At 36.5% G+C, this 15,581-nt stretch overlaps 1 protein-coding gene across 4 annotated transcripts in view; it reads left to right on the plus strand.

Moving 5' to 3' along the window:
- The window catches only part of STAU2 (staufen double-stranded RNA binding protein 2), a 298,188-nt gene that overhangs the window by 22,846 nt on the left and 259,761 nt on the right, over positions 1-15,581 (plus strand). For 2 of the 4 annotated variants that reach the window (XM_010846944.1, XM_010846946.1), the window contains 2 exons: positions 129-259; positions 11,708-11,867. In XM_010846944.1, the coding sequence (XP_010845246.1) occupies positions 129-259; positions 11,708-11,867 (291 nt within the window). Of the gene's footprint in view, positions 1-113; positions 260-11,707; positions 11,868-15,581 lie in introns of those variants that run through there. The other 2 variants (XM_010846947.1, XM_010846948.1) reach the window with 2 other exon arrangements.

Below are 15,581 nucleotides of genomic sequence, written 5' to 3' on the forward strand. Positions count from 1 at the left end.
CTAAAATTCATGAAAATAATTTAGTCCAAATACACAATCTGATTTCAACCTGAAAAAGTCAAAACTAGTTTTTCTTCCATTTTGTAAAGTCATTCTTCACAAAAACTTTACAGCCTTTTTATTTACAGCTTCTCTCCAAGATAAAATGGCAAACCCCAAAGAGAAAACTCCAATGTGTCTGGTAAATGAGTTAGCCCGTTTCAATAGAGTCCAACCCCAGTATAAACTTCTGAAAGAAAGAGGGCCTGCTCATTCGAAGGTAAGGTTCCGAAGAGAGGTGGTGAGCCATGCTTATCAAATCTGTGAGATTTATCATCTCAGGTTTTAACTGTGCTTTATTTTGGGGGGAGGGGGTACTGGATGGCCTAAAGGGTCTCTTAGTTCTCTTTTAAAAGTATTTTAAAGTCTGTAACTGTATAGCTCATTATGGTTTGCAGAGTTCATTCTGATATAGTACTTCACAAAAATCTTAATGCAACCACATGAGATACGAATTTTTGAAATTTTTGAAATTTTGTAAATTAAGAAACTCAGGCACAGAAAAGCTAAGTAACTTGCTTAGTAGTTCATGAGTGCCAGCGCCAGCACTTGTCCATGTATTCTGTGACCTTCAGGTATGGTGCTTTTCCCATGACATAGTAACTGATAACCTAAAAATGGATGCAGAGTAAAAACAGCAACAGTTACTTAGTGAGACGCCTTTTCCAATAGGATGTTTAATTCTGAGATTCACCATTTATAAAAGTTGTATGTGCCAGTTTTGTTGTTAGCTGTGTATTCATTTATAATATTGTTCTTTTAAATGTAAAATTGATTTATATTTTTATATAGCCTCATGCATACATGTTTGCTTGTGTATACATTGCAAAGAAATTATGACTAAAGCGTTTATGCTTGAGCTCTGTCATCCTGTTTTTAAAAATACCACTTGTGCACACATATCCTTGGTACATTTTTAATCTTGGATATTGGAGATTATGATAATGATTATACATTTTTGTATGCAATGTGGAAGCAATTGATTCTCTAAAAGTTGGTTAATCTTCATACAGTACAGGTTATTGGATTATTTAATTGTCTTCTAGCATCTCCTTCAAAGTAAGGGAAATGAGATGAAACTGAAATCTGTCCATTTTGTTCCATATTGGAGACTTCTGTGAAGGATTTCTGGGCAGCACTTTAATTTGTTCAGAATATCTTTTGTTCAGAGACAAAGGTAGTAGCCTTTCTCTTCCATACCTGTTAATTCATATCTATTACACACTCTTTCTTTCTACCCTTAATCTTGTTGAAGTGTTTGAATTTCTTACAGTGTCTCATGGTTTTTCACATCTGTCAGATTTGAACACACATCTCACATCTTCCAGACCTTTGTGAAACTTCTCTGCTGCCTCCACTGGGCCTCTGGCAGGCCTTGACCTTCTTAGTTGTAGTTGTTGCTGTCCTGTGCTACTGTGCTGTGTGAGACCATTTCCTTAGAGCAATAAATACTTTATCCTACTACAATTCATAATTCCTGTAGTATGTCTCCTGTTTTTTTATTCTCATTGCCAATTCCAGGAATTCTTCCTTGAGATAGACCTCCGGGTTTGAATTTCATGTTAATAGACTCACCGCCCATGTGACATCACACTAGACATTTGCTGACCTCTGAGTGATTCCATCACATTTCTCATGGCTCACTTTCAGTCTCTACAATATTCATTCTTAATTTTTGGTGATACTGCCTAAATGATGGTTATTTCAGCGTGCTGACATTTTAGTGTCTTACATTTCTCCAATTATCTTGTCTTCCATTCTCCTTCACCCAGTCATTCCTATGATCAGAGTCTTGATTTTACCATTACCAGTAACTGCAAGACCCTCCAGAATTAGAATCGCAAGCATTCATTTGTCTCTGACACCCAGTTCATTCGGTCTAGTAGTCTGTCTTCAGTAGTCCTTCCACAACACAAGTCCATTGATTCTACCACCTTTTTACTATTTCTCAGTTACCTCAGTCTTCGTTTCCTTTTTCAGCTTTAATTCCATACACTTGGTATGTACCCTTAACTCTCTTCCATTCTTGATTAGAACACGCTTAGCAAAATCCCAACCCAAATCCCCACTCTGCCGTCCCTTCTGAGGTATGGATGAACGACTTGCAGAGGACAATGAGTAGTTGTTTCTATTTCTTTACCAAGTCCCAACTCCTCTTTGCCTAGTCAAGGTCATTCCTCCAGCTTTGTCTCCCCTCTCCTCCCGTAACTTTCTTCTGTGTCATCAAATTCTGCTTCTAATGGACCGGATTCTGCTTCTTATTTGGCCCACATTCTTCTTTGTAGACAGTCCTAGATTCCTTTGGGTTTTAAGGAAATGTGGAGATTCCTTTGGCAACCTCCACCTACTGCTCTGGGTCTTTGATCATACACCACACCATTTAGCCTGTTGCTCGTCTTAAAAAGAGTGAGAACAAGAATAAGTAGCATATTCTTGAATGAAAGGTAGTACTTACAAGTCTTAGTTCAGTTCAGTTCAGTCGCTCAGTCGTGTCCGACTCTTTGTGACCCCATGAACTGCAGCACACCAGGCCTCCCTGTCCATCACCAACTCCTGGAGTCCACCCAAACCCATGTCCATTGAGTCGGTGATGCCGTCCAACCATCTCATCCTCTGTTGTCCCCTTCTCCTTCTGCCCCCGATCTTTCCCAGCATCAGGGTCTTTTCAAATGAGTCAGCTCTTCACATCAGGTGGCCAAAGTATTGGAGTTTCAGCTTCAACATCAGTCCTTCCAGTGAACACCCAGGAGTGATCTCCTTTAGGATGGACTGGTTGGATCTTGCAGTCCAAGGGACTCTCACGAGTCTTCTCCAACGCCACAGTTCAAAAGCATCAATTCTTCAGTGCTCAGCTTTCTTTATAGTCCAACTCTCACATCCATACATGATCATTGGAAAAACCATAGCCTTGACTAGACGGACCTTTGTTGGCAAAGTAATGTGTCTACTTTTTAATATGCTGTCTAGGTTGGTCTTAAGTCATAATTAATTTTAATGTTAATATTAGTTGGCTAAGTCTGAGTCTTTTTTGTGGAAAGTAAAGTCATTTGCATTTATGCATGTATGCTAGTGGTTTTAAGTGAGACATAAAATATATTTGAGTGAAATAAATGATTATCTCTGGCATGAAAAATTTAAACCTAGCTCCAACTCATTAATTTTCTTGGGACATTAGCCGGTTATATGGCAACTTCCATAGGTATGTAAAGATGTGTTTATGTACACACACACATGTTTAACAGTAGTGGTTCCCAACCTTGGTTATTCATTGGAGCTTTAAAAAATACTTAAGCCTGAGTCTTACTCCCAGAAATTCTGATTTAATTGGTCTTGGATGAGGCCCAGATACCAGGACTTTTTTAAAGCTCTCAGATGACCCTGATGTGCATCCAGAGTTGAGAAACACAGGACAGAGATTAATATCTTCAAGGTGGTATAGAACTGTCTTCTCATACATACTTCTTGATGGGAAGTATTGATCTATATTTACATGCTTTCTTCTTTCCTCATTGAGTCTTACAGAATGTGAACAACTTGCAGAACTTTCAATGTGTGACTAGTAAATAAAAACTATTTTAATGTTTGCCTTGTCCCCTTTTATTTTTGTTATTTGTTATTCCTTATATTTATGTGAGTTATTATGACATTGCTGTATTGTATCTCTTAGGTACCTAAATCTAGTTCTTTATTTTCTTATGACTTGTTTAGATTTTCTCAAATCTCAAAAGAAGGCTATTATAATGCAGACAGCCATGAATAACATAAAGTGGTATTTTCTTTTTTTTACTTTATTTCCCTATTTTGATGAGTTGTAGATATGCATGGCTGAGTGTTAAGAAAGCTGCTGTCATAGTGACACTTGAAGAAAGTTTACTCTGGAATAAATATTGCTGAGGGAGGCAGTTCTACCCAGTGGCCTTGAAGTGAAGTATTTTTCTTCTTTTAATTCTTGCTAGATTTACCAGGCTTGATCTTTGCCTTACGTTATCTGGCTTGTGTGGCCTCAAACAACTTAGAATCTCACCTGTAATTTGAGAACTATTGTACCTGTTCTAGTATAGTATAATAGGATGATAGTTTGTAAATTCTTAGCAAGTATGTTGATAATGGAGATACCTGGATAATTGTCTCATTGTATGTTATTAATAGTTGTATACAGGATTTAAAAATCCTTGGTAAAATATCTGTTGAGTATAATATGACAGACATTGTTCCTTTTTGGAGCTTTCTGCTCTGCCGTTTTGCCTCTTTGTATATTCTGGATTCAAATCCTTTATTAGATACGTGCCTGACAATTATTTCCCCCTCTTCATGGCTTATCTTTTTCTTTCTTTTTTTACAGTGTCGTTTGAAGAGCAGGAATTGTTAATTTTGATGAACTCCAGTTTATCCATTTGTTCTCTTATAGATTTCGTTTTTGGTATCATACCTAAGAAATCTTTGCCCTATTAGAGGTCATAAGATTTTTCTTCTGTGCTCTCTTCTAGATGTTATGTAGTTTTTACATTTGGGTCTTTTAATTAGATCTAATTGCCACCTTGAGTTAATTTTTATAGATGATATGAGATATGTAACAAAATTTATTTTTTATTTCTGTTTTTTGGTTACAGATGTTCAGTTGTTGAAGAGATTGTCCTTTTCCTACTTCATTGCCTTTGCACCTTTGTCCAAAATCAGCTGTCTATATATATCTTTATTTCTGGTCTCTGTTCTGTTCTGTTGGTCTCTCTTTTTCTGTTTTTAGGCAAATACTATGCTGTTTTGATTGTTGTTTTACTCACTAAGTCGTGTGTGACTCTTTGTGACCCCAGGGACTGTACCCTGCCAGGCTTCTCTATCCATGGGATTTCCCAGGCAAGAGTACTAGAGTGGGTTGCCATCACCTTCTACAGGGGACCTTCCTGTCCAGGGATCGAACCCATGTCCCCTTATTGGCAGGTGGATTCTTTACCACTGAGCTACCTGGGAAGGACAACTATTTTGATTACTATAGCTTTATAATCTGGTAGTACCAGCCTTCTACTTTTGTTCTTCATTTTCAGAGTCGTTTTGGCTATTCAATACACTTTGCATTTTCATACAGATTTTAAAGTCCACTAGTCCATTCTATAAAGCACCTTGTTGGGATTTTGAATAGAACTGCAGTGAATAAATAGCTCAATTTTGGGAAGAGTAACATGTTAGAAAAATTGAGTCTTCCAACCTATGAACAAAGTATCTCTTGTTTACTTAGACATTCTTTAATTTCTCTCAATATTTTGTAGTTTTCAGTGGACAGGTATTTCTCATCTTTAGGTTTATTTCTAAATATTTCATGTTTTTGAAGCCATTGTAAGTGATATGGTTTTTAAAAATTTCAATTTATAATTTTTCTTATTAAGCATTGCTAATATATAAAAATACAGTGATTTTTTTGTTCTGTATATTTTCTTTTATAAATTTTAAATCATTGAAATATGTATAGCATTTCTGTATAAGTATGCACACATGAGAGTGTGAAGAATAAAAGTACAAATAGAGAAATCTGAAGATTCCTAGTTTTTCCATAGCAGGTTAACTTTAATTTATACTGTCAAATAGTGCTAAAAATAACTGCCTTTCTAATATAGGGAATCCATACAGCGCCAAAGAATGTAGAAGAGAGTGAAATATATCAGATTATTTTTATGATACATTAAAAATTCTTTTTATAAATTTTTTATGTAATTAAAAATTAATATATTTATTTTTGGGTATGCTAGGCCTTTGTTGCTGTGCAGGCTTTTCTTTAGTTGCAGTTAGTGGGGCCTCGTCTCTGGTTGTGGTCACGGGCTTCTCATTGCGTGGCTGCTGCTGTTTGCGGAGCACTGGCTCTAGGGCGCGGGGCTCAGTAGTTGGGATTCCCAGGCTCTAGAGCACAGGCTTAATAGTTGTGGTGCACGGGCTTAGTTGTTGCACGGCATGTGGAATCTTCCTGGACCAGAGATCAGACCCATGCCTCCTATATTGGTAGGTGGATTTTTAACCACTGAGCTGCCAGGGAAGCCCTTTTATATATTTTTTAAAGGTTACTTTCCATTCATAGTTATTACACAATGTTGGCTCTATTCCCCATTTGTACAGCACAGCATTAAGTCTGTTGTATGATCAGTAGTTTGTACCTTCCATTCCCCCATCCCTGCATTTCCCCTCTCTTACCCCTACCCCAGAACCACTACTCTGTTCTTTCTGTGAATCTGCTTCAAAAATACACTGATTTTTGTATATTGATCCAGCATCTTGCAGTCTTGCTAAACTCACTTATTAGTTCTAGTAGACTTTTTTTTTTTTTTAAGATGCTGCTGTGTGTCCCACAAGCTATTTGTGACAGTTTTAAATCTTATTTCCCAACCTGATTGCCTTTTATTTATTTCTCTTGCTCAATTGCATTGGCTAGAACTTGCAGTGCAATGTTGAATAAAAGTGATCAGCACAGACATCTCTAACTTGTTCGTGACTTAGTCATTCAGTTTTCCCTCATTAATTGTGATGTTAAATGTAGCTTTTTCTATAGATGTCTTTAATTAGATTGAGGAAATTCTTCACTACTTTTATTTTTTTTGCTGAGAGTTTTAACATGAATTAATATTGGTTTTTGTCTTATGGTTCTTCTACATTGATTCTGATGGTCATATGACCTTGCTGTTCTTAATCTCTTATTATTGTGAATTACATTGTTTGACTCTCAGATGTACAATCAGTCCTTGTCTTTGTGGAGTGAAATGCTTGGTTATAAAGTATTATCTGATTTCTGTATTGGTGGATTCCATTTGTTAATGGAATTTTGATAAGGACTTTTATGTTTTGTGTGGTGTGTAGTTTTGTTTTGTTTTCCCTGGTAGTATCTTATTGTGGTTTCATTGTCAAAGTTATGCAAACTTCATAACGTAAATCAAGAGGTGTTCCTTCTGATTCAGGTTTTGGGAAGAGTTTTTATAAATTGGCATTATTTCTTCCTTAAACGTTTGGTAGACTTTATATCCAAATCATCTGGGCCTGGAATTTTCTTTGTAGGAAAGTTTTAAACTACAGATTCAGTTCCTTTAACATGTATTAATATAAGGCTATTCACGTTGCCTGTTTCTTCTTGAATGAGCTTTCATAACAGTGGCCTTTAAAAACTTAGGCTGTTGAGTTTATTGGCATAAAGTTAAATATTCCCCTGTTGTCTTTTTAATATTGTGAGAATCTGCAGTGATGTCCTCTCTCATTCCTGATGCTGGTAATTTGTGTCTTCTCTCTTTTTTCTCATAGAGGTTTACAAATTTTATTGATCTTTGCAAAGTACCAGCTTTTGGTTTTTTGGGTTTTTCTCCATTTTTTTCCTATTTTTTATTTTCTTATGTTTGCTTTTACCTTTATTACTTTTTTCCTTGTTTACCTCAGCTTCGATTTACTCTTTTTCTAGTTTCTTCAGATTAAAACTGAAGTTAACTTGAGACTTCACTTCTTTTGTGGTGTAGGTATGTAGTGCTGGAAATTTCCCTTTAGTATTTTTAATAGCATTATCTTTTGAGATACAGTATTTTCATTTGCATTCAGATTAAAATACTTTCTGTTTTCCTCTTTGATTTCTTCTTTTCTCCATGGGTTATTTAGAAATGTGTTATTTATTTAGGAATGTGTTATTTATTTTCTAAATATTTGGAGATTTCTAGAGATCTTTCTGTTATTAGTTTCTAATTTAATTCCATTGTGGTCAGAGAATATACTTTACATCACTTGAATCCTTAGAATTTGTTGTGAGTTATTTTATAGTCCAGAATATTGTCTGTCTTGGTAAATATTTTGTGAGAAGTTGAGGACAAATGTATATTTGCCCCTTTTGGGTAGAGTGTTTTAAAGACATTGCAGTCAGTTTATACTGGTTGATAGTGTTGTTCAGCTCTGTTCTGTTCCACCTGATTGTCTGCTGTCATTGTTATATCAATTATTGAGAGGGGATATTGAGTCTTTGACTTTAATTGTGGATTCTTTATTTCTCTTTGGAATTCTGTTCATTTTTGCTTCATGTATCTTGAAGCCGTGTTGTTAGTTGCCCGAGTGTTTTTTTTTTTAATTAATTTTTTATTGGAGTATAATTCTTTGCAATGTTCTGTTAATATCTGCTGTACAGCAAAGTGAATCAACTACACATATGTCCCCTCTTTATGTAGACTTCCCATTTAGTCACCACAAACATTGAGTAGAGCTCCCTGTGCTGTACCGTAGGTTCTCATTAGTTACCTGTTTTATACCTAGTGGTGTATATATGTCAGTTCCAGTCTCCCAGTTCATTCCATTCTCCCTTTCCCGCCTTGGTATCCGTAAGTTTGTTCTCTACATCTTTGTCTCTCTTTCTGCTTTGCAGATAAGTTCATTTGTACCATTTTTTTAGATTCCACATATTAGTGATATTATACAGTATTTGTTTTTCTCTCTCTGACTTATTTCATTCTGTATGACCATCTCTAGGTGTATCCATGTCTCTGCAAATGACACTGTTTCATTCCTTTTTATGGCTGAGTAATAGTCCCTTGTATATATGAACTGCATTGCCCAAGTGTTTAGAATCTTTAGTCCTCTTCTTGATTAGTTGGCGCCTTTGTCATTATGAAGTGACCTTTGTTATTATCGGTAGTAGTCTTTGCTCTGAAATCTACTTTGCTTAATATTATTATAACCATTCTGACTTTTCATTAATTTATGTTATCATGATATATTTTTTCTATCCCATTGCTTTTAAACCATGTGTCTTTATAGTTGAAGTGCATTGCCTGTAGGAAGCATGTAGTTGGATTTTGTTTTCTTATCCAGTTTGACAGTCTCTACATTTAAAATGGGGGTATTTACACCATTTTAACTTTCATAACCATTCTGTGGTTATTACCCTGATTTCACTAAAGAAGTAAGAAGACAAATGGAAAGAGTAAATAACTTCCTTACTGTGACACATAGTAAATGGTGGATCTGTGACTTAAGCTCATAAGCAGTATGTCCCAGGACTCCTACTCAAAATTGCTACTAAATGTTTATTATAGTGGGACTTTTTTTCCTCTCCAGGTTTTTTTTTGGTTTGTTTTTCTTTTGAGATGTAGTTCATGTATAATGTTGCATTGTTTTTAGGTGCAGCATAGTGGAATTCTTAAGAGGTCTCAGAAAGCAGAGAATTGACTTGGATACATTTGCATTTTATAGCATGTTCATGTTGATGATGGCATGGCTTTCTGGATCTTAGTTTCCCAACCAGGGACTGCACCCAGGCCCTGGCAGTGAAAGCACCAAGTCCTAACCACTGGATGGCCAGGGAATTCCCAAGAGGGACAGTTTGATGGGAAAGTCTTATGTGAAAGAAATGGTGTTAGGGTGGTCTTGTAGTAATTTAGGAGAGAGATACATTGATACTCTTAACTGAGAATACAGATAAAGGCCAGATCTGAGAAGTGTTTTTGAAATTGAATCAGTTGGATGCAGGGGAGAATGTAGAGAGAAATGGAGCAGACAAGGAGGACCATTCAAAGGTGTTTGGCTTGTGAACTGGAAAAGTGGTGACATCTCGAAGGTTAGGAGGCAGGAAACCTGAGTTTATAGGGCCTTAGACTAAGGTGGTGACAAAAGAAATGTCAGGGAACAGTTTTGAAGTGTTGCGAAATAAATCTTAAGAAGACAAGGATAAACAAAGGAGCTATTGAGGTTTTGAACCTGAATTAATGAAAGAAAAATGGATGAAACATTCTGGAGGATGAGCTGATTTGGAAGAAATGGGAGAGAGAATATATCCTTTGTGGCAGAGTTCTCTGTTACATACTATATAATTTGAAAACCAAAAGACCTAGTCACTGAGAAATCATTTTAAAATTGGGCAAATATTTAAAATATGTTTTAGATAAAAATTTTACACTGAATCAAAAGAAAAATTACTTTTAAAAGATATGTATATATTTTGAATTTCAAATGATTGTAAATATTTTCAGCTGTATATTTTGAAAAATTGAAAATCTATGAAAAAAATTGAAAATCTGTGAGAAGAATTGAAAATCTGTGAGAAAAATTGAAAGAGCAGTATAATAATGAATCTTTCATATTTACTAGTCATTAATTTATTCAGTACATTGCTACATTTATCTCTTTCCTTGCTCCTTCTGTATAGAAATATATATACTCTTTCCTTGAACAGTTTGAAAATAAATTCCGACTATCATGACATTTTTATCCTGAATACTTGTATATCTGTCTTGTGAGACCAAAGACATTCTTCTTCATAACCATAATACTATCATCACTCAATTAATTGAAAATTATAACTGAAGACATTATTTATTATATAGTCTATAGTCAAATTTCCCTGGTTTCCCCTGGTTGTTCTCTAAATATGCTTTGTACTTTTTTTCTTTCTAGTACAAGTCTGATCAATAGCTTATTGATAGCTTATTGTGACCTTCTATATCTCTTTAGCATCCTTTCATCTAGGACAGCCCCTTTGCATTCTTCTGTCTTTCTTCTTTCATAACATGGACATTTTGAAGAGTTTCAGTCAGTTTCTTAGAGAATACACCATAATACAGATCTGTCTGATTGTTTTCCTATGATTAGATTCACAGTAAGCATTTTTGGCCAAGAATGCTACATATTTCTCATTGGATCCTGTCGGGAGGCGTGTGATGTTCATTTGTATGATTATTGATGATGCTAATTCTAAACACTTGGTTTTTAAAGGTATCTTCTACCTGCTGTCTTTCCTGTAAATTCACATTTATTTCTAAATAATTTATAAGCATTTTGAGGTTCTTACCTTGTATTCCTACAGAGCAGTGGGCTATCTAGAGAGGCAAACAGCAGATTGTGTGTGTATACTGTAACTTGATCCTAAATTTTAGAGGTGTTTGAGCCCATGTGGAAATACGGTGTAGATGGAGTGTTAGGATGTGCAAGGGGAGGGGTGTGTGTGAAGTGAAGATGGACAGGTCACTCCTTTGTGGCTTGCAGCACTGGGGGCAGTTGAAGGTTTTCAAGCTGGTGGTGTTCTGGGTGATGCAATGGGATTTGAGTTTTAGAAAGATAGCATTAGCAGCAATCAGATGGGAGATTATTACATCCAAGCTAAGATGATGAAAGACTGTAGCCAGTGCAGCAGAGTTCCTGGCAAAGAGAGGAAGGAGATTTGAGAAATATTTATGAAGTTAAAACTGATTGGATTTGGTGACTGGCTAAAGGTTGATTGTGGAGGATTGAGAGTTTCTAGGATTTCCCGACTCATTGACTAAATTGTGTTAAGTATAAAGTTTAAGTAATTAGTTTTTGTGACAGTTATAGAGACAGGTTCTTTTGGATTCTCTTACAATTTCTCTTATTCTTTGTTCTTATTCTACTTTTTTTGAGGACTATTTGAATGGCATTAACAATATGATTCCATTTAGGGAAGCTCTTTCTTCTTGATATAGTCTACCAAAAATGTACACTTAGAGCTGCCTTTAAGCCTCTGGATAGAACAGAATTCGACCTCTTAACATTCTTTCACTAGAGAGAATAAGATTTTTGTTACAAATGACCTATAAACTCAACCCTAGCTCTAACATTTTGATTCTGTGGTGTGTCTGTTTTTCTCTCAGACAGCACATTTTATTTCCTGAAAAATTTCAATGTTTTCCTGGTCTCTTTATGTTTTTCCAAGATGTTCTCAGTGCAACTGAGTCTTGGGGAGCAGACATGGGAATCCGAAGGGAGCAGTATAAAGAAGGCCCAGCAAGCCGTCGCTAACAAAGCTTTGACGGAATCCACGCTCCCCAAACCAGTTCAGAAGCCACCCAAGAGCAATGTTAATAATAACCCAGGTATGGCCCTGACTTGGTTCCTTGTGTTCTTGTCCTCTGCATGTGCTGTTCTTGTATATTCCTTCATGCAGGCCTGTTGCATAGTCAATGGGTATTCAGACAGCAGTATAGTAACTAAAGATGAGAGAATGAAGAATGTAATTGGAGTTATTTTAAAATTCTGCTTTAATGGCTACTCTAAAGGTGTATTGTTTACTTTTTAAATGTGACAAAAAGGCATTTGGATACAAAGACATGAAAACAGGACTGAGGTTTTTTTCTAAAGCAAAGATAGAAGTCATCAATTTCTCTTTCTAAGTATATAACATATAATTATTAATTAAAATAGTCTATATTTTAGTTTAATAGAAAATTATAAAATTAGTCCTAAGCATCTTACTATTTTGTTTGCTCATGTAGAGATGGTTGCCATTTACATTTAAAAACATTCATATGAAGTTTGTTAAGAAACCCACAAATCCAGTAAAACCTCCTGCGTATAATACTCTAAGAAAATGAGAGTTCTAGTTTTAAGCTCCTAAGAATAATTTTAAAAAGTTGTTCCATGCATCAACTTTAAAAAGTCGATTGCATGCAGTACCAGCAGCATTATATGTCCAGTTATCTATTGGGAAGAACAAACCTGTATTGGACACCATGCATGAATTGATAGCATCAAATTAATAAAGTTCTGTAAATTTAGTACCAGCGTTATGTATGCCATTTACTCATCTGTTAACTTACTAATGCAAGTGGTTACCTTCTGACCAGTGTTGCTTTAGGTATTTTTGTGATGGAGTGAAAAAAGACATTTTGCCTGCCAACACTGACTCCATAGGCTGTTTAGTTAGAGTCCACATGCTCATACTCATAATCAGGTCAGCACTTCTTTCCCATGTGGCGTGTGCTCTGTAGACAGTCTCCTTTTTCAAGGACTGCTCTTTTCAGAACTTCGTGACCTTCCTAATGGTAGTCCTTTTACATATGTTCAGCTTATTCCAGTATTTGTTAAGTATGGGTAAATAAGCCAAAATACTGTTAAAATTTAAAAAAAGACTCTTTTAGCTTAAAGCTAGGTAGAGGCTATATTTAACTTTCAAACTCTGTTCAGATTACTGGTTGATCATTAGCACCATACTACTAATTCTATTTATTAAGCATTTGTTTTAATACATCTGAGAGATGTAAAATAAAACCATTGTTCTTTTCTGTAAGGGTTTTAGTTATTTACATAAAACATGTAACCCAGTGGTAAAGATTAAGTACCAAGTGGGTAATAGCAGATTTCAGTATTATAGGTAATGATACACATGTACTGAGGTGGTTGAGGTGAGGTATAGGTCTTGAATAGAGAGCAGGCAGGCGTAGGGCAGAGGAAAGGGTATTCCAGGCTACGGGAATACTGAGGAAACTCCTTGGAATAGGAATCTGGACTGTGGGTTTGGCAAAAAAATATTTTCTTTATAGATGATTTTTTTCTCCCCTCCCCCTGTAGATGATTTTTAAGTAGAGTAGCTAAGTGGCTCGGAGAAGACAATGGCAATCCACTCCAGTACTCTTGTGTGGAAAATCCCATGGACAGAGGAGCCTGGTAGGCTGCAGTCCGTGGGGTTGCTAGGAGTTGGACACGACTGAGTGACTTCACTTTCATGTATTGGAGAAGGAAATGGCAACCCACTCCAGTATCCTTGCCTGGAGAATCCCAGGGACGGGGAAGCCTGGTGGGCTGCCGTCTATGGGGTCGCACAGAGTCGGACACGACTGAAGCGACTTAGCAGCAGCAGTAGTTAAGTGGCTAATAAGAGATAAGACTAGAGATGTAGTTAGAAAGCAGATAGTGATGGACTGGAATGCAGCTTTAGGAAATAAATGTTATCTCTATTCGGGGATTAATTTTTACCAGCAGGTGGATGATGTGTTCAAAAGAGCAATTTAGTTGCTCATGTTGAGTTTGACATATGTATGGAAGGTGGAAGATACTAGAAGCTAAATCAGTTAGGAAACCACAGCCATAGTTGATGGGTGAAGAGAAAGAGAAGAAACTCATGTTCATGGAATGGGCAGAAGGACAAGTGTTACTGATCCACCGGTGGAAGCCAGGCCTGTGGACCTGCCCCCTGGGGCAGAGGCTGTGAAGCACGAGCAGCTGTGTGCTGAGCTTCGGTTCAGGTCCACTCCCAGGGGCTATAGCAGGAGACCAGCGAGCAGCGGAGTCAGAGCAAGGGAACAGGAGAGTGTGAAGGCCAGTGGAGATATTCCCACCATTGAACGTTGAACTGAGCTGACAGAATGAGTAGATTTTGGGGGGGTAAATTAGTTTTTTTAACTGAATTTTTTTTTTGTATGACATTTTATACATTTATTTGTTGCTGAGGTAAAATTTTAAAATAAATATAACTATGTATCTGCAAGTGCACAAACTATGGTTGTGGAACCTTGATGGGATTTTGCACTGTGAATGCTTTGCAGGGTTTCCCAGAGCCTCAGAAGCCTCTCTCATAGGGGTTAAAGCCCTTCTAGTTAACTAGGTTAAACAACTCCAAAGGGAACCGCTGTTCTGCGTCCTGTCATCCTAGATTTGTTGTGCCTGCTTGTTGGAATCGTCCGCCAGAGTCTTCTGTCATAGCTTATTTTTTTCAGTGTCATGTTTGTGAGATTCATCTGTGTTGTTAACAGTATAGTATTTTTTTGCTATGTAATATCCCACTGCATGGCTATACCACGATTTATGTATTTATTATACTGGTGGTAGACATTTGGGTTGTTTCCAGTTTGGGGCTGTTAGAGATAAGACTACTGTGCTGTGAACTGGAGAAGGAAATGGCAACCCACACCAGTATTCTTGCCTGGAAAATCCCATGGGCAGAGGAGCCTGGTGGGCTACAGTCCATGGGGTCGCAAAGAGTCGGACACAACTTAGTGATTAAACAACAACAACGCTATGAACGTTTTTGGATGTATACATTTCTTTTGGGGGTGTAGCTAAGTAGGTTATGTATGTGTTCAGTATTATACATAATGTTCAACCTGACACATTTTCCTCCCTCTAGCAGTATATGCGACTTTCCCATGTCCTTGTCCACAAAGGGCATGCTCAGCTTTCAAAATTTCTGCCTATTCTTCTGGGGATATAGTAGTATTTCATTGTGATTTTAATTTGCATTTCCCTAGTAATTAAACTGAACATCTTTACATATGCCTGTTGGCAATAGGATCTTCTCTGAGGTTGATATATTTTTCCTGTTAAAAACCTGCATTGGCAGGTTGTTTATTTCTTTTCAGTTCTTTTATTGACTTACAGGTTTCTTAGATATTCTGGATTAATATCCTTTGTCAGATATGTGTATGGCAGATATCTTTCTGTATTCCTAATGGTACATTTTAGTAAACAGATTTTTATATTAATGAAGTGTAATATATTAGTCTGTCCCCTTATAGATAGTGCTTTTTATTTTTTTATTTTTATTTTTTTTAAATTTTATTTTATTTTTAAACTTTACATAATTGTATTAGTTTTGCAAATATCAAAATGAATCCATCACAGGTATACATGTGTTCCCCATCCTAAACCCTCCTCCCTCCTCCTTCCCCATACCATCCCTCTGGGTCGTCCCAGTGCACTAGCCCCAAGCATCCAGTATCGTGCATCGAACCTGGACTGGCATCTCGTTTCATACATGATATTTTACATGTTTCAATGCCATTTTCCCAAATCTTCCCACCCTCTCCCTCTCC

The sequence above is a fragment of the Bison bison genome, unplaced genomic scaffold, assembly GCF_000754665.1.
Source record: "Bison bison bison isolate TAMUID 2011002044 unplaced genomic scaffold, Bison_UMD1.0 scf7180017864241, whole genome shotgun sequence".
Taxonomy (NCBI): domain Eukaryota; kingdom Metazoa; phylum Chordata; class Mammalia; order Artiodactyla; family Bovidae; genus Bison; species Bison bison.